We start from the raw sequence: 20,196 nt of genomic DNA on the forward strand, positions 1-20,196 counted from the left end.
TGAACACGTACACTACTTGCAGAATTGGGGAACAAATGTAGAAGATGATAGCACTGTTCAATGGAATTCCTGGATCTTGCAATGGGAGCCCACCCAACTGTACAGCTTACCAGGTAAGTCACATAGCAGTGTTATCTGTTAATCAATATGCAATGTTATATTTAATACTTTAAATATTCATACCTTCCAACTGCATTGTTCAAATTACCAACCAAAATAGGTGGCTACTTATAACAAAATGGTTAGCTTGCAATCCCAAAGCCCTTTGCTGCCAATTTTCCTGTCATTTTGGTGAAAATTTTAACCAGTACTGAAACAGGTTAACTGAGCATTTACTGTATCTCATTGCTTTTTGTAGAATCGTGGATACATTGACATTTTTGATTCATACAATAGCAACTGAGTTGAGTCAGGCCTCCATCGGTCAGGGTTGACCCTGCATGTTGCGTCCGAGTTGTCTCGATACACTAGACTGGGCAGGACGATATGGAGAGCAAGCTGTTGCCCATGTAGCAAGCTCCCCCTCTCTACACACCTGATGCACCCGAAGGATGGCAGAGACTGATACAGTTTGGTACCAGCAGCATCGCAGGAGCTGCCAGTCAGTGTTGAACTCAACATAGGACCACCTGAGGGACTCCAGCTCTGGATTTCCCACCCCTCAGGGTTCACTCCTGAAGCCTTCCCTATGAGTGGGTATAGCTGCAAGGCAGCGGAGTTTTGAGATCACAGTTTTCCTTCTCCTAGATGAGCTGCCAACCACGGCTGACGAGCCCCATCTGCCTAAAGCGACTGGTTTTAAGGCGTCCCTGATATGCCTTTGCCCCTTCTTCTGACAGTAGGAAAGGCTCTAACAATAATGACTATTATCCTACAGTATAACAGTGACTATTGTCCTACAGTATAACAGTGACTATTGTATGTGGACTTCAATAGAATGAAGTTGCACTGTTAAAGGAAAAAAGCAATATTAGAACCTCATTCAAACAAGCAAAAAATCAAGAGTCCAATGGGACAAACGGTCTACTCAGAACTACTTCATTATCTGCCAATCTCCAAAAGCACTTATTTTACTTACAAATTTAATCTCTATCAAGCATGAAAAGACAGGAAAACGCAGTTGAGAGTGATAATGCGGAGAGCCCAGTACATCTGTGAACTTCCCACTATTCAGGACGTTTGCAAGGACAGGTGTATAAAAAGGGCCCGGAGGATCACTGGGGACCCCAGTCACCTCAACCACAAACTGTTCCAGCTGTTACCATCTGGGAAAAGGTACCACAGCATATAAGCCAGGACCAACAGGCTCTGGGACAGCTTCTTCCACCAGGCCATCAGACTGCTTAATTCATGCTGAAGCAACTGTATTTCTATGTTATACTGATTATCCTGTTGTACATATTTATTATAAATTACAGGTCGACCTTCTATAATCCAGCACCATTGGGACCTGAGGAGTGCCAGATTAGTGAAAATGCCAAAATACAGAAGGATCACATTAAGCAATAGCTAACCCCCTCATCATACCTTTAAAATATCAAGGGATTCAAAATCAGAGAAATCTATACACTATACAGCCTGAAATGCTTTTTCTTTGCAACCATCTACGAAAACAGAGGAGTGCCCCAAAGAATGAACAACAGTTAAATGTTAAAACCCCTAAGTTCCCCGACCTGCTCCCCTCCCTCCTGCGTGTAAGCAGCAGCGAGCAACAATCCCCCCTCCCCATCGGCACAAAATAAAGCGCACCCACTACCAGCACTCAAGCATGAGCTAAGTGATAGCAAAGACACAAACTTGCAGTTACCCCAAAGACTACATTGCACTCACAGTTACTGAGGGAATCCTCGTGAGTTTCTTTTCCTCCGCTTAGTAATATGCTTAAATTCAGCGGGTCACCATGTCTGACCTGAGGTCATAGGCAGAAGAGAACGGAGCACCGGCCGGGTGATGCCGGAGGGCAGTGCGCGACTGCCGGCAGGCGGGCAAGAAGGTGGACCGACCCAGCGCGCGTCAGCTTCCCCGCCGCTGGCAGGTGAGACGGGTGGGTGCTGGGCGGCCACACCTCATGCAAATGATATTAATAAATGCGGGAAAACTAGCAGGAATTGGCTGTCTGTGCTTACAAGAGTGCGCCAACACATGAACCGATCTAGTGCAAACAAAACAATGCACAGCAGATTGGTATGTTGGCTCGGAAAATTTGAAATTACAGTTGCGCGTAAAATTTGAAATTAGTGCAGATTATTGAAGGAACCGGATTACAGGTAGTCGGATTAGTGAAAGTTGGCCTGTACTATAAATTGCACATTGCACATTTAGATGGAGACATAATGTGAAGATTTTCACTCATGTATATGAAAGGATATATGCAATAAAGTCAATTCAATTCAATAATAAATTAACCATAAGAGTAAACCTGGCAACTATCGGCCTGTGAGTTTGACGTCAGTGGTGGGTAAATTGATGGAAAGTATTCTTAGAGATGGTATATATAATTATCTGGATAGACAGGGTCTGATTAGGAACAGTCAACATGGATTTGTGCATGGAAGGTCATGTTTGATAAATCTTATTGAATTTTTTGATGAAGTTACTAAGAAAGTTGATGAGGGTAAAACGGTGGATGTTGTCTATATGGACCTCAGTAAGGCCTTTGAAAAGATTCCACACGGAAGGTTAGTTAGGAAGGTTCAATTATTAGGGATTAATATGGAAGTAGTAAAATGGATTCAGCAGTGGCTAGATGGGAGACGCCAGAGAGTAGTGGTAGATAACTGTGTGTCAGATTGGAGGACGGTGTGTAGCAGTTGTGCCTGTGTGGTGTGTAGAGAAAGGTTGAACAAGTTAGGTCTTTATTCTTTGGAGCGTAGAAGGTTGAGGGGGGACTTAATAGAGGTGTTTAAAATTATGAGGGGGATTGATAGAGTTGACGTGGTTAGACTTTTTGCATTGAGAGTGGGGAAGATTCAAACAAGAGGACATGGGTTGAGAGTTAGAGGACAAAAGTTTAGGGGTAACATGAGGGGGAACTTCTTTACTCAGAGAGTGGTAGCTATGTGGAATGAGCTTCCAGCAGAAGTGGTTGGGGCAGGTTCTTTGTTGTCATTTAAAGATAAATTGGATAGATACATGGACAGGAAAGGAATGGAGGGTTATGGGCTGAGTGCAGGTCGGTGGGACTAGGATAGGGTAAGAGTTCGGCACGGACTAGAAGGGCCGAGATGGCCTGTTTCTGTGCTGTAATTGTTATATGGTTATGGCTATAATGCAGACTCAATGGGCCAATGGCCTAATTTTACTCCCATGCGTTATGAACATTACAAATACCTGATACATACAGAATTACAGAATATAAATTGACTCTAGCCATGAAAGAAGAAATGGAAGTCCAGGGAGACTGGAGTGGTACTAGTTCAAGTAGAAAGGAGGTGTATGAAATTGTGTGTGTGCTATTACTGATCAGATCATGACAATTTAGGGATAGAGGGGAACAGTCCTGAATTATTCACATACTACGACAGTATTCATGGTCCTTTTGAAAACAACCTTTTTTTTAAATGCTTTTTATAAGTTATTAGATGAATTAATGAAAGACTAAACTTGTAGTTTAATCATTTGTACTTTTTAAATAAATTCATGTATTTTTCACAGTATGTGGTGGTTTATCCCCACTTTTGGCAGAAAGCAGTAAAGCAGTTACACTAACGATTTATCACCTTTCTCATTTTTCATTGGCTAAGTGTTAGCACATTACCTATGTGATATAATCATGCAAGCAGTGATTGGTTTATTTTATCTGAGGAATTTCTCTTTGAATGACTCCCCAAAGAAAATAACAGTGATTCAACAGTCCAGAGCAATTTTTCTGGAGTGGAGTTCTACCACAAGCTGTGATATAAAGAACATAACTTCTGTGAATGAAATTATTCCAATGGAGATCAAAAAAGGCAAACTTGTCAGCATGAAGTTAAATAAAACACAAAGCGCATGGAATCACTAAACACAAGGAATGAAATCTTAACCTGCGCTCAGCAGGATGAAGTAGGAGTTTACCTGGAGTCGTGGTGCACCTGTAGCCATGACCCTGGTCAGCAGGAGTAGCATTGCCTTCCGTGGCAGCAGTTCAGGTCCACTCTATCAAAATAATTATCCAATTTAATATTTTAGATGCTGTAAATTAACATTTAATAGTTACGAGTTTGGGCTACAGGCTACTCTAGCACTTGCTTTGTTTTGGACCTTACTCTCTACTTCATCAAGGGTGGTATCAGTAAAGGTTGCTTGCACTTGAAATCAAACACATACACCTAATACCAAGCTGATTATCAGGCCCTATGTTCCTCACCACAACAGTTAGACAATTCACACTGCACGCAACCATATGTGATCACAGTTTAACTAGCATACTCTCCATTCATAATGTCCCATTTGTTCATCTGTTTCACCAATCATAGCTCCAATAAAACAACACTTATTCCTTTTTATCCTCAAGATACTTTTCATTATTTGTGGCCTCATTTTCCACTCTTGCTTTATATTTAACTTCTTTTGTTCATCTCTCTTCTCTCCTTTCAGCACCCCAGCTCTTGCTTTGATGTCTTTCCAGTTCTCCAAATATCTCAACTTGGAAGACTGAATGGGCTCAGAAAGATGGGAGCTTGCACTGTTTGTGAAATGAATTTGGACTGTCACAGCTCATTCACTGAGTATCACACATTATTATACTTCAGAAGTTATTTACTGAATATGTAAATAACAGGTAAATAAAGCCTGACAGCAAGAATAAGTACTATTTCTAATATGTTTTTTCTTTCACAAATAGCATCAGAGTTTGTAAAGGTCAGGCAAAGATATTGCAATTTAGCACAAAACATTTTCACATCACCCCCAGCAACTGGGAGGAAGTAGTCCATGTTAGAGCATGTCCAAAGAAACTCTCAGAAAACCAGCAAAGAGAAACTTCAGTCAGAGAAAGCAAAAAAAAACAGCTTAAGGTTAAGCTTTTTTTAAACCTTCCCTTCTTTTACCAGTAACCAACCCAGACATCAGAAGTTTGAGAGAGGTGATTTCACTCAGGTCCACTGCCCGAGTAGAAAATGGCAGTCATCACGAACAGGAGGTTCTGTGGAAGAGAACAAGAATCCCAGAAGGCATGTTGCCTCCCGTGTACCAGGGTCCAGGACATTTCAGATTGAGTCCTCAGCATTCTTAAGTGGGAGGGTGAACACCAAAGGTCGTGGACTTTCCGCTCCCCACATGCTTCTCACCTCTCAATCGTCTCGACCCATCTCCCTCAACCCTCTCTTCTCGCTTCCCCAAACACTCATCTCTCCTTCATTGCAGGTACCAATGACATGGGTAGGATGAGTGACAAGGTTTTGTAAAGACAATTCAGGGAGTTAGGTCCTAAGTTAAGGGCAGGACCTCCAGGGCTGTGATCTGAAGATTGCTACATGTGCCATGTGCAGGTGACGCCAGAACTAGGAAGATTATACAGTTTAATATGTGACTAAGGAGCTGGTTTAGGAGGGACAACACAAGATTTCTGGATCATTGGGCTCTCTTCCAGAGCTACATATATTTCAATGCAAGAAATATCACAGGAAAGGCAGATGAGCTCAAGACATGGATCAACACCTAGGAATATGATATTGTAGCGGTTAGTGAGAATTGGTTGGAGGGGCAGGACTGGCAGCTCAATATTCTGGGGTCCTGTTGTTTTAGACGGGACAGAGCAGGAGGGATTAAAGGAGAATGGCTGATGTTACTTGTCAGGGAAAATGTCACGGCAGTGCTCAGTCAGGACAGACTGGAGAACTCAAATAGTGGCACGTTATGGGTGGAAGTGAAAAATAAGAAAGGTATGACCACATAATGGGACTATGTTACAGACCACCCAAAAGCCCAAGGATTTAGAGGAACAAATTTGTAAAGAGATTGCCACAGAATGTTGCAAGAAACATAATGTTGTTGTAGTAGGTGACTTTAACTTTCCACATATTGACTGGGACTCCCATATTGTAAAAGGACTAGATGGGATAGAGTTTTTTTTTAAGATTATGAGGACACGCAGTCCTCGTTTATTGTCATTTAGTAATGCATGCATTAAGAAATGATATAATTAGTAAGGTATTTGATAAAGTCCCCTTGGGAGGTTGGTTAAGAAGGTTCAGTCGCACAGCATTCAATATGAGGTTGTAAAATGGAAGACGTTGGCTTTGTGTGAGAAGCCAGAGAGAGGTAGTAGAGGTTTGCCTCTCTGACTGGAGGCCTGTGACTAGTGGTGTGCTGCTGGTATTGGTACTGCGTCTCTTGCTGTTTGTCATTGATGTCAATGATCTGGATGATAATGTGGTTAACTGGATTAGCAAAATTTGTGGGTGATACCAAGATTGGGGATGTGGTGGACAGTGAGGAAGGCTATCTTGGCTTGCAGAGGGATCTGCATCAGCTGGAAAAATGGGCTGAAAAATGGCAGGTGGAATTTAATGCAGACAAGTGTAAGGTTTCACACTTCAGCAGGACCAACCGGGATAGGGGGTCTTTCACAGTGAACGGCAGGGCACTGAGAGGGCGGAAGAAGAAAGATCTGGGAATACAGGCCCAGGCCCATAATTCACTGAAAGTGGTATCACAGAGAGATAGGGTAAAGAAAGCTTTTGGCACCATGGCCTTCATAGATCAATGCACCGAGTACAGAAGATGGGATGTTATGATGAAGTTGTATAGGACATTGGTGAGGACTAATTTAGAGTACTGTGTGCAGTTTTGGTCACCTACCTACAGGAAGGATGTAAATAAGGTTGAAAGAGTAGAGAAAATTTACAAGGATGTTGTCGGGTCTGGATGACCTGAGTTATAAGGAAAGATTGAACAGGTTAGGTCTGTAAACGCAAGCAGACTTTTTCCATTGAGCGCAAACACGAGGAAATCTGCAGATGCTGGAATTTCAAGCACACACATAAAAGTTGCTAGTGTCCTGACGAAGGGTCTTGGCCGAAACGTCGACTGTACCTCTTCCTAGAGATGCTGCCTGGCCTGCTGCGTTCACCAGCAACTTTGACGTGTGTTGCTTTTTCCATTGAGGTTGGGTGGGGATACAACCAGAAGTCATGGCTTAAGTGTGAAAGGTGAGAAGATTAAGGGGAACATGAGGGGAAACTTCTTCACAGAGGGACGTGAAAGTGTGGAACGAGCTGCCAGCAAAAGTGGTGCATGCAAGCTCAATTTCAATCATTAAAAGAAGTTTGGATAGGTACACAGATGGTAGGGATATGGAGGGAAATGGTCCCGGTGCAGGTTGATGGGAGTACGCAGTTTAAATGGTTTCGGGATGGACTAGATGGGCCTGGTTCTGTGCTGTACTTCTCTATGACTAAACAAATGTGAACACAATCCATGCATGGCCAAGATCTTGTCAGCCAGGTTTGCTGGTCCTACTGCAATTTGGAGACCTATTCAGATATTGAGAACTCCTGCAAAAAGAAACAGCTCTTTGTTGTAATAAATGTACAGCATAAAGATGAATAGACTCCATTCAAAATAAATTATTCATTTTGTTACCACTTTGCTGAGAGAATTGAATCATGAACAAAGTACCTCAGAGATCCATCAGTGCAAACCAACTCCACAAATGTACCGATCCCCCACCGACTCCCCAAATATATCACCAATTCCACAAGTGTACCGATCCATCAACACCGACTCCACAAATGTACCGATCCCTAACCGGCTCCACAAATATATCATCGATTCCACAAGTGTACCGATCCATCACCAAAGACTCCCCAAATATACCGATCCGCCACCGACTCCACAAATGTACCGATCCCCCGCCGACTCCACAAATGTGCCGATCCCCCGCCGACTCCACAAATGTGCCGATCCCCCACCGACTCCACAAATGTGCCGATCCCCCACCGACTCCCCAAATATGTCACCGATTCCACAAGTGTACCGATCCATCACCACCGACTCCCCAATGTACCGATCCCCCACCGACTCCTCAAATGTACCAATCCCCTGCCAACTCCCCAAATGTACCAATCCCCTGCCAACTCCCCAAATGTACTGATCCCCCGCCGCCTCCACAGATGTACCGATCCCCCACCGACTCCCCAAATATATCACCGATTCCACAAGTGTACCGATCCATCACCACCGACTCCCCAATGTACCGATCCCCCACCGACTCCCCAATGTACCGATCCCCCACCGACTCCCCAATGTACCGATCCCCCACCGACTCCCCAATGTACCGATCCCCCACCGACTCCACAAATGTACCGATCCCTCACCGACTCCCCAAGTGTACCAATCCCCCGACTCCACAAATGTACCGATCCCTCACCGACTCCACAAATGTACCGATCCCTCACCGACTCCACAAATGTACCGATCCCTCACCGACTCCCCAAGTGTACCGATCCCCCGACTCCACAAGTGTACCGATCCCCCACCACAAACTAATCCTCAGGGTGTTTTGAAACAACTCATTTAGAAAATGCTTATAGATACATTAATAACACCAAACGCACAGATTCACTCTTTGCTACGTTCAAGGCAATTTTGTACAATAACTTTACAACATATGTGCATTATTTTTTCATAAGACTGAAAGGAAATACATAAATGTTACCTCATCAATCAGTTGAGAGCTGTCAGTTGTTGATCGGAGCTGAGCATGTTCATTGATTATTTGAAGTGCCTGAATCAACATTCCCTCCTTTTCCTCACTGTCGTTTACTGTGTCTGTTAAGACCATCTTTAACAACGGGAAGCAATATGCAAAGGCAGGAGCTGTAAGGGGCTTCACATCTGCAAGAGATGATAAAAAGTGAATAACATTCAAAGTGGTATTCAAACCCTGTTTTCCAGAAGCTCAATTCCCCCCCCCAAAAAAAAAATCAGTTCAACTAATAGGCATAGAGAAAGTGCTACAGATGTCCAACTTACAGTGCTATAAAAAGTATTTGCCCTCCCCTAGAAGTTTTCATATTTTATTGTTTTACAAAATTGAATCAGTGGATTTAATTTGATGTTTTTGCACTGATCAACAGAAAAAGACTCTTTTGTGTCAAAGTGAAAACAGATCTCTACAAAGTGATCTAAATTAATTACAAATATAAATCAGAAAATAATTGCTCGCATAAGTATTCACCCTCTTTAATATGACACACCAAATCATCACTGGTGCAGCCAATTGGTTTTACAAGTCACATAATTAGTTAAATTGAGATCACCTGTGCATTCAGGGTGTTTCAATTGATTATAGTAAAAATACACCTGTGTCTGGAAGGTCCAACTGCTGGTGAGTTGGTATCCTGGCAAAAACTACACCATGAAGACAAAAGAATACTCCAAGCAACTCTGTGAATAGGTTATTGAAAACCACAAGTCAGGAGATGGATACAAGAAAATTTCCAAGTCACTGAATATCCCTTGGAGTACAGTTTAGTCAATCACCAAGCAATAGAAAGAGAGTGGCAAAGAGAAAGCCACTTGGAAAAAAAACTTCACATGAAACCTTGGCTAGAGTTTGCCAGAAGGCATGTGGGAGACTCTGAGATCGGCTGGAAGAAGGTTCTATGGTCTGTTGAAACCAAAATTGATGGTTTTGGCCATTGTACTAAATGCGCCAAACACCACACGTCATCAAAAACACACCATCCCTACCATGAAGCATGGTGGTGGCTGCATCATGCTGTGGTGATGCTTCACTGCAGCAGGCCCCAGAAGACTTGTGAAGGTAGAGGGTAAAATGAATGCACGGAAATCACAAAGGGAAACTTGATGCAATCTGCAAAAGAACTGCAACTTGGGAGAAGATTTGTTTTCCAGCAAGACAACAGCCCCAAGCATAAAGCCAAAGCTGCACAGGAATGACTTGAAAACAACAAAGTTATTGTCCTGGAGTGGCCAAGTCAGAGTATAGACCTCAATCCAATTGCGAATTTTCAAGTCCAGCCACAAAGGACTGTTCACTCAAGATCCCCATGCAATCTGACAGAGCTTGAGCAGTTTTGTAAGAAAAATGGGGAAAATTTATAGTGTCCAGATGTGCAAAGTAGATAGAGACCTATCCAAACAGAGGCTGTAATTGCTGCCAAAGGTGCATCTACTAAATACTGACTTGAAGGGGGTGAATACTTATGCAATCAATTATTTTGTGTTTAATACATAATTAATTTAGATCACTTTGCAGAGATCTGTTTTCACTTTGACATGAAAGTTTTCTTCTGTTGATCAGTGTCAAAAAAGTGCCAAATTAAATCCATTGCGATTCAATGTTGTGAAATAATAAAACATGAAAGCTTCCGGTGGGGGTGGGGAATACTTTTTATAGACACTGTACATTAGAGATTCAGCATGTCATGTAAATATGTACAAGACATGGACTTTCTAACTGGACTATAAACTTAACTTCGAATCATACAACTGCCAACATAGGAATTAATGAGAAGAAAAGGTATATTTATTAATTGAAACTCTGTTTTTATTATCATTAAATTTAGATTTATATTTATTTACAACTAAAGGTCACTCAGTTTAATAAGAGATGACCACAAAAAAGCACTGCAATTTCACTATGTGAATGACATACCTGCTTCAACTTTGTCAGCACGATTGGGCACAGTACGTGAACGCAATAGACACACAGCACGGGCAGTAGCTGTTAGGAGTTCTTCTTGACACCAAGCTTCATCCAACTTGCATGCAGGTTTTACCAGCCGGAGCGTCACATTGCCAACCAGGCAGCCTGAATCAAAAACAGAACGCAAAATCATTTGCCATCATGGAGTTGTGAAGCACTGCAGGCACTGCCCACGAGTGCCCCTCTTCTGAAAGTAGTCTTAACATAATAACGGTTGCTCCTATGTAATAATGGTTTCACTTTCCCATAACATTTCTTTATCATTCGGTGCTATCATTTGGCAGTAACTTTTGATAGACTGCACCCCATTGCTATCCTAAGGCAGTGGTCCCCAACCTCTGGACCACGGACCGATGTTGCCTCTGATCTGGGCCGACATTTACGTGCCGGGCAGCACCTAATTAATTAGCTTGTTTATTTCGGCTTTTTTCTTAAAGAGGTGCTGGGTGCGTCCTGGCTACCGCTGCATTCTTTGCGGCCCGGTACCGGTCTACGGCCCGGAGGTTGGGGGCCACTGTCCTGAAGAATGCATACCAGTGTCTCTTAGGTTAAGGAGATCCAGCTTATTATCAAGCACTTTAACAAACTTCTACAGATGCCCTGGTTTGCATCATGGTCTGGTTTGGCAATTCAAATGAGAAGCAATGTAATAAAATGTGAAGAGTAGTGGACCATCACTCTCCACCATTGGGAGGTGCTGCTTTAAGGCAGCAAAAATCTATCAAAGATTCCCACCATCTGGGTCATGCCATCTTCAGGAGGTACAGAAGCCTGAAAACCCACAAAACTAAGATCAAAAATAGTTATAGTACTTCCCTTCAACCATTTGGTTCCTAAACCTACCAGTAAAATCCTAAACACTATCATCATATTGATCACTTTGCACTAAAATAGACTTTTGCTCTAATTGTATTTTCTTGTAAAAATTGTGCATAGAGAGAGCACTATTGCAGAGGTCCTTTAGTATTTCTAGTCCATCTGAAGTGTTTTTCACCCTAGTCCCATCTACCCACACCCAGATTATAGCCCTCCATATTCCTCTCATCCATGTACCTACCTAAACTTCTTCGATGTTGCATTTGAACCCATATCTACCACTTCCACTGGCAGCTCGTCCACACTAGCACCACCGAGTGAAGAAATTCCTCATACTTTATTGATCCCGAGGGAAATTGGGTTTCGTTACAGTTGCACCAAACAAGAATAGAGTATAGATAATATTAAACCGTAAATAATTAAATAATATGTAAATTATGCCAGGAAATAAGCCCAGGACCAGCCTATTGGCTCAGGGTGTCTGACCCTTCAAGGGAGGAGTTGTAAAGTTTGATGGCCACAGGCAGGAATGACTTCCTATGACACTCAGTGTTGCATCTCGGTGGAATGAGTCTCTGGCTGAATGTACTCCTGTGCCCAACCAGTACATTATGTAGTGCTTGGGAGACATTGTCCAAGATGGCATGCAACTTGAATATTCTCCTTAAATATTTTACCTTTAGCCTTAAAACTATGACCAGTGCTCCAGTCTCACACAACCTCAGGGAAAAAGCCTGCATATATTTTCCCTATTTAAACCCCTGATAATTGTGTACACACCCGTAAGATCTCACTTCACTCTCCTGTGCTCCAGGGTATAAAGTACTACCTTATACATTCTTTCCCTATAAGATAGGTTCTCAAGTCCCAGCAACATAGTTGTAAATTTTCTCTGCACTCTTTCAAGCTTATTGATACGTTTCCTGTACGTTGGAGCGCAGAACCGCACAAAATACTCCAAATTTGGTCTCACCAACATCTTATACAACTTCAACATAACATCACAACACTTGTATTCAATGCTCTGATTTATGAAAGCCAACATACCAAAAGTTCTCTTCATGACCCAATCTACTTGAGACGTGACCTTAATGGAATTATGGATCTGTACACTCAGATTCCTTTGTTCTACACCACATCTCAGTGCCCTACCATTCACTATGCAAGTCCTACACTGGTCTGTCCTGTCAAAGTGCAACACCTCACACTTGTCTGCATTAAATGCCACCTGCTGTTTTTCGGCCCATTTTTCCAGTTGGCCCAGATCCTGCTGCAAACTTTACTAAGTCTTCCTTGCTCTCCAATATGTCCTAATTGTGGTGTCATATGCAAATTTGTTGATCCATTTTACCACATCATCTAAATAATTAATGTACTTGACAAACAACAACGGACCTAGCACCAATACCTGAGGCACATCACTAGCCAGTCAGGGAGACAGCCATCTATTAACTCTGACTTCTGCTAATCCAATGCTGAATCCAATTTACTCCTTCATCCTGAACACCAAGCGACTTAACCTTCTGGACCAACTTTTATTCATTTATGTTTGCCTTGTGAATACTGCTTACAAGATGCTATAGGCACATAATGCTGCTGCAAGTTAGTTTTTCACTACGTGCATGTGCATATGGCAATGAATTCACCTTGACAAATCACTCAGAGATTCACTTCTGACGGGATTATCAATATTTTCATAAATTAGGCAATAATTACATTACAGGTTTTTATGACAATATTTCTACCTAGTAAGAAAAAAACTATATATAGAGCTTAGAAAGTAGGCTTTATTGAAGAAACAAGCTGCTGAAATGAATATAGCTGGACTGCATTCATTTAACAGGAAAAGCTTGCATAAGGCAGTAAAGGCATTCTGGAATATCTAAACCAGACAGAGAAAGTGGACAGCTCCACTCCATTCTCTTGCTGTGGAACTTGCTTGGTCTTCCCATGAATTGGCCTTGAAGTGGCAGAGAATTCAAAGGACGAAGACTCTTGACGAGGTACTTTGATGATTTAGTGCAAAAAAGACTCTACCTCCAGTTTCCCACTATTGAGATCACAAAGGAAGTTAATTTGAGATTGTGTGGAGGTTCGACATCGGGCAGAAGATTAGTACATGGCTAGTGGGGGTTGGCCACTACCCCTAAGGACATTAGCTTCACATCCAACCTGCTGACAATCAATATTAATGGCAAGTAAAGACAGAAACTAACCTATTCCATAAAAGTTTAGAATGAAATGTGAAGCATACAGAAGTCCAACAGAACCTGATAAAATAGATGTGAAGTTGATGTTTCCCTTGGCTGTGCTGTCTACAGTTGGGAGGCGGGGATCACAAATTCAAGAAATGGGACTAGCCATTTAAGACTGAAATGAGAAGAAATTCCTTTACCCAGAGCACAATGAATCTTTGGAATTCTTTGCCCAAGTAGAGGCTCAGTTACAGACTATATTCAAAACAGAGACAGAAAGATTTTTCACCATTAAGAAATTCAAGGGATCTAACAAAGTAGTGCTTGAAAGTGGTACTCAGATGAAAGATCAGCCCTAATCTTAATGAACAGCAGAGCATGCAAAGGGCTGTCATGGCCTCCTCGTCCAGATTTTGTGTCATCTGAAACAAATTTGATTACTCTGCAAAGAAATTTTTCATATTCTAGTAATGGTCTTGCTAGGGAAAGGAGATCTTATTAACAAGTTAATTCACACAAGTTTAAAGTCAGCAATATCCATTGAGCTCATATGGGTGACAGAACTTTCTACATACCATTAAACAAATATTGTACACCACCTGATGTAACTGCTCATACCCAGCAGTCTCCATATTTCAGAGCACTGTATGCACTGCCAATAATTTAAGCCAAGTCATCTGCTCCAATCTGGATTTGGCTTTCCAAATCTGGAAGTTTCGGCACCCTTTGCCTTAAAGTAATGATACAACTCCCTCCCAAACTGCACTCTGGGAATACCTTCACCAGAAGATATTTTGTTCAAGAATGCAACAGTATTATCATATCAATGGAACTATGGGATGGACAACAAATACCAACAAAGTCCCAGTCCCAAAAGATACACAAATACAAAATAAGATCAGCCATTAATTTCAGGATAAATTGGTGACTAATACATACCCAGGTTTTTTAGATCTGCGGAAAAGACACACGGACTCAAAGCCAGGAATGTTTCTTTAAGTCTTGGAGCAGCTAGCGGTGATTGGAACAGTGGCAGGAACACATGAATGAGAGCAGGAATCTGCTGTGATAAACCACATGGGTTCTTCTTGATGACTTTGTTCAGTACGTTCAGAGCAGACTGTAAATCTTCATCCAACTGTGTGGGAACATGAGATTGGAAACCATTTCTTCAAAAGCTCATAAATTTTGGCAACAGTTTGTCAGTGTAAGGAGAACAGATATTCAAATGTAGAATAGCAGCCCAGCAATATTTTGCATACACAACGCAGATTTGATCTGAAACCAGCTCTGGCAGAAGATGTGCATTCACATAATGTAACACAGGAATTAGCAACTCTATATCACTCCCAAAAAAAAACTTTTATTCCCTGCATAACAGATAACCTTCAATCCAAGTCCTTCAGCAGTCCGGAAGACTATAGGATCATAACCACACATGGTCACTTTCTGGGTTTTTTTGTATCACAATTAATTAATTCCCATTTGACCTCTCCCACCAACTCTCTAAGTGTTTACCTTCAAATATTTATCCAATTTCTTCTACCATAACACCATAAGATATAGGAGCAGAATTAGTCCATATGGCCTATGTGTATGCCCCGCCATTCAATCATGGTTTTTTATCAACCCTGCCTTCTCCCCATAACCTTTATCCCACCCAACCCGTACCAATCAATAAAGGGACAATTCTTTATTTGAGGCAGCACCCTTGGATCTAAAGACTCTCCGAATGAAAACATCATCTCCATGCTTACTCTATCCAGACCTTTCAGTATCTCAATGAGATTCTCCCTCATCCTTCTGAATTCCATCAATCTTTATTCTTCCTATCTACATACCCTGCAGTTCCCTAAAGTGCATTCTGTCTGCCATTTCTTTGCAGGAGAACTTGGACAGGTCAGGAGAGTGGGCAGACTACCTGTCATGGTTACACACATGAAAAGCTAGAGGAATTCAATAGATTACTCAGCATCTATGAAGGAAAATATATAATTAATATCTCAGGTTGAGATTCTTCATCAAGATGGCTTTGCTACAGATTTCCAGCATCTGTAGACTTCTGTATTTCCATTATGCTGCTGCCACTGTGATACTACCCATTCCTCCACCTCCCTTGGAATTATTTACAAACTTGGCCACAATGGCATCACTTCCTTCATCCATATCATTCATGTACAAAGTGAAAAAAATCGCAGTACCAAGACTGATCCCTACAGAACTCCATGAGTCACTAGCAGCATCCTGAAATTCCCATTCTATTTCTGGCAGCCAGCCAAACTTCTATTCATGGTAGTACATTGCCTCTAAAACCACGTGCCTGATTTTGTTTAGCAGCACTTGCCAAAGTTCTTCTGAAAATTCAAGAAAATAGCACCCAGTGACTCTCTTTTGTCTAACCTGCTAGTTACCTCCTCAAAGAGTTCAAACAGATTTGTCAGACAAGATCTCCAATCTTCCCATACAAAACCATGCTGACTTTGCCCTATTTTATCGTGTACTCTGAAACCTTCTCCTTAACAATGGATTCTACCAACCACCGAGGTCACACCTATAATTTCTCATCTTCTGCCTCCCTCACTTCCTAAACAGTAGTATCACATGCGATTTTCCAGTCTTCTGGGACCCTCCCTTTCCCTACTGAAAGCAGCACATTAATCCATAGTTCAGGGCAGTTTTTTTTTATCATAACGACTCATTGCTTACAATAGCATTTTTCCCACATTATTTTTGATCTGTTTTCAATCACTTTAAATTGCCTTTTTGTCTCTGATCAATCTGCTATCAAGAACAGCTCCTGTCTATTTACCTTCTTAAACATACAAAATAGGAGCAGGAGTCAGCATCTGACCCATTGCCCCTGTTCCATCATTCAATACGATCATGGCTGATCTGGCTGTGGACTCAGCTCCACACACCTGCCTTTCCCCCCACATCCCTTAATTCCCCTGCTATGCAAGAATCTACAACATCTAATTGTATCTTAAATATATTTAATGAGGTAGCCTCTAATGCTTCCCTGGGCAGTGAATTCCATGGACTCATTACTCTCTGGGAATTGTAGTTTCTTTTAATCTCTGTCCTAAGTCTGTTCCCCCAAATCTTAAGGCTACGTCCCCTAGTTCTCATCTCAATTACCAATGGAAATACCTTTGTTGCCTCTATCCTTCCCATAATTTTCATGTTTCTATGAGATCCCCTCTCATTCTTCTGAATTCTAGCAAGTATAGTCCCAGGTGACTCAGTCTCTCTTCATAAGTTAATACTCTCATCTCACTGCACTGCCTCTAAAGTCTTTCCTCAAGGAGACCAGAACTGCATGCAAAGTCCTCACCAGTACGCTGTACAGATGCAGCACAACTTCCCTGCTCTAACAATGAAGGCCAGCACTCCATTTGCCTTCTTGATATCCTGTTGCACCTGCAAACCAACCTTTTGAGGTTCATTCACAAGCACTCTCAAGTCCTTCTGCCCAACAGCAGGCTGCAATCTTTCACCATTAAAAAAAAACTCATCTTTTATTTTTCTTATCAAAGTTGCTGACCTCGCATTTACCAATGCCTCCACCTGAAAGACACTTGTCCCTTCAATTAACCTATTAAAATCTCTCTGCAGACTGTATAATTTGTTTTCCCACTAGTGTCATACTTGGTCCCTCTTCCAAATTGTTAATGCCCGTCCTAACGGTTGCAGGTCCAGCACCACTGCCAACCAGAGAAATACCCGTTTATTCCACCTCTCTGCCTACTATTGGTTAACCAATCAATAGAACTCCATACTGGGACCGGCTAGTGGCACAACGACATCAGCGCCGGACTCAGGAATGGAGGTTCCCGAGTTTGAACCCAGCCGGGTCCGCTCTCCAGTACGCTTTCCATCTGTGCCGGGTTGAGTGTCGAGATCGCAACTCGACCTCGTAAAGTAAAGGGAAAAATGCCGCAAAACGTCTGTGTGAGGAGCGACGTGTCACACAGTCTCTCTCTCTCGCTCCGCGCCTTGTAGAGGCATGAAAAAGCCATCGTCCCGCCAAAATCACACACGCACAGATGCAGATGCACACACGCAAAAAAAACTCCATGCTAATACATATACCCCAACTCACCTTATCGAGTGCCTTCAGGAAATGGAAGTAGACAACATCTACTTGTTCCCCTCTATCCACTGCGCTCATTATATATCAAAGAACTCCAGTAAGTTTGTCTAACAGGACTTGCCTTCATGAATTTATGCTGCTCTGCCTGATGAAACTATCTATATTCAGATTTCTCGCTTTTTCTTCCTAATCACAGACAGGCGAACTGGCTTATAGTTGCAACACACATCAAAGTTGCTGGTGAACGCAGCAGGTCAGGCAGCATCTCTAGGAAGAGGTACAGTCGACGTTTCAGGTCGAGACCCTTCGTCAGGACTAACTGACGGAAGAGCTAGTAAGACATTTGAAAGTGGGAGGGGGAGGGGGAGATCCAAAATGATAGGAGAAGACAGGAGGGGGAGGGATGGAGCCAAGAGCTGGACAGGTGATTGGCAAAAGAGATATGAGAGGATCATAGGACAGGAGGCCTAGGGAGAAGGAAAAGGGGGAGGGGGGAAAAAAAACCCAGAGGATGGGCAAGGGGTAGAGTCAGAGGGACAGAGGGAGAAAAAGGAGAGTGAGAGAAGGAATGTGTGTACAGGTTTCCCCTGCTATCCGAAGGTACAGCGTTCCTATGAAACGGTTCGTAAGCCGAAATGTTGTAAAGCGAAGAAGCAATTACCATTTATTTATATGGGAAAACTTTGTGAGCGTTCGCAGACCCAAAAATAACCTACCAAATCATGCCAAATAACACATAAAACCGAAAATAACAGTAACATATAGTAAAAGCAGAAATGATATGATAAATACACAGCCTATATAAAGTAGAAATACTTCTCTACAATGATTGCCTGCACAGATCTCCGTAGCGAAAATCTCACGCAAACGCTCTCGGCAGAAAATCTCACGCAAGCGCTGTTGGCATAAACGTGCTCTCCAGTAACCTTTAAACTATGAAGCTGCCAAATCTACCAAATAACACGTAAAAATACACGGCCTATATAAAGTAGAAATAATGTATGTACCGTGTAGTATCACTTACCGGAATTGGGAAAACAGCGCGGAGCACACTGATGATGGTGTGTTAGACTGAGTCGTCGCAGGCTGGGTGGTGCACTGGCCCCCACCTTCTGGGCCGCTGACCCGATACATTACCACGAAGAACGCAGCAGTCACCGGCAGACACACAGCACATCATTAAGAAAAAAGCCGAAATAAACATGCTAATTAATTACGTGCTAGGCGACACCTAATTAATTAGCATGTTTATTTCGGCTTTTTTCTTAAAGATGTGCTGTATGCCTCCCGGCTACCGCTGCATTGTTCGCGAATCGGTACAGTATCTGTCCAAGGCCCGGGTGTTGGGGTGGTGGGACACGGGGGTGTCATCTCATCATTGATCAGGGCAGGCAGCTCATCTTCTCCTATGACTGCCCGCCTCGATGTCGAAGGTCGAGGTTCATCATCTGCTGTGGCTGATATGGAAGGCTTGCTTGACTGCTGAGCCTCGCGCATTTTTCTAGTTGTTCGTAAGCACTCAAACCATCTTGCAAATATCCCCTAAACCTACGTACCCTTTCAAAATTAAAGTCGTACTTTATTATTGCAGTGAAAATCTCACGCAGTTGCTTCACTTTCTGCATTCGGTTTCGATTGTTATCCTTTTCTCTTCCAATTGCATCAGCTCTGCATCTCTGCCATGGGATGCCAAAACCTCTCCAACATCATCTTCGTCAACTTCCACAAGCCAAACTCACTTTGTCCTTGCTTCGTTCACCACGATCGAAACGCTTAATTATGTCTAGTTTTACGCTAAGTGTAACACCCTTGCTCTTTCAGGCTTTTCTGACACCTTGGAATTCATCTTGCTAACGGCTGCTCAATGCAACGTGTTTAAGCAATGCCGTTCCGAATCCGGGGCAGAGCGGCTGCCTTTTATCGCGCGCTGCCTTTCTTCGTAACACTGAAAACACCTTCTGAAAGCGAAAAGAGGGTACTAATGTAGGTCTTTCGTAACAGTGAGGTTTCGTAAAGCGAACGTTCGAAAAGCAGAGGACACCTGTATATAAATAAATAACGGATGGGGTACGAGGGGAGGTGGGGCATTAGCGGAAGTTAGAGAAGTCAATGTTCATGCCATCAGGTTGGAGGCTACCGAGATGGAATATAAGGTTCCTCCAACCTGAGCGTGGCTTCATCTTTACAGTAGAGGAGGCCACGGATAGACATGTCAGGATGGGAATGGGATGTGGAATTAAAATGTGTGGCCACTGGGGGATCCTGCTTTCTCTGGCGGACAGAGCGTAGGTGTTCAGCAAAACGATCTCCCAGTCTGCGTCGGGTCTCGCCAATATATAGAAGGCCACATCGGGAGCACTGGACGCAGTATATCACCCCAGCTGATTCACAGGTGGAGTGTCGCCTCTGTCCCTCTGACTATACCCCTTGCCCAT

General features: G+C 42.7%; 1 protein-coding gene across 2 annotated transcripts in view; it reads right to left on the reverse strand.

Moving 5' to 3' along the window:
- The window catches only part of gcn1 (GCN1 activator of EIF2AK4), a 178,227-nt gene that overhangs the window by 101,109 nt on the left and 56,922 nt on the right, over nt 1–20,196 (reverse strand). For both annotated transcript variants that reach the window (XM_063040918.1, XM_063040917.1), the window contains 4 exons: nt 14,608–14,806; nt 10,607–10,762; nt 8,642–8,820; nt 4,057–4,137 (listed from right to left, as the gene is read on the reverse strand). In XM_063040918.1, coding sequence (XP_062896988.1) covers nt 4,057–4,137; nt 8,642–8,820; nt 10,607–10,762; nt 14,608–14,806 — 615 coding nt within the window. The remainder of the gene's footprint in view (nt 1–4,056; nt 4,138–8,641; nt 8,821–10,606; nt 10,763–14,607; nt 14,807–20,196) is intronic.

The sequence above is a fragment of the Mobula hypostoma genome, chromosome 2 (genome assembly GCF_963921235.1).
Source record: "Mobula hypostoma chromosome 2, sMobHyp1.1, whole genome shotgun sequence".
NCBI lineage: Eukaryota > Metazoa > Chordata > Chondrichthyes > Myliobatiformes > Myliobatidae > Mobula > Mobula hypostoma.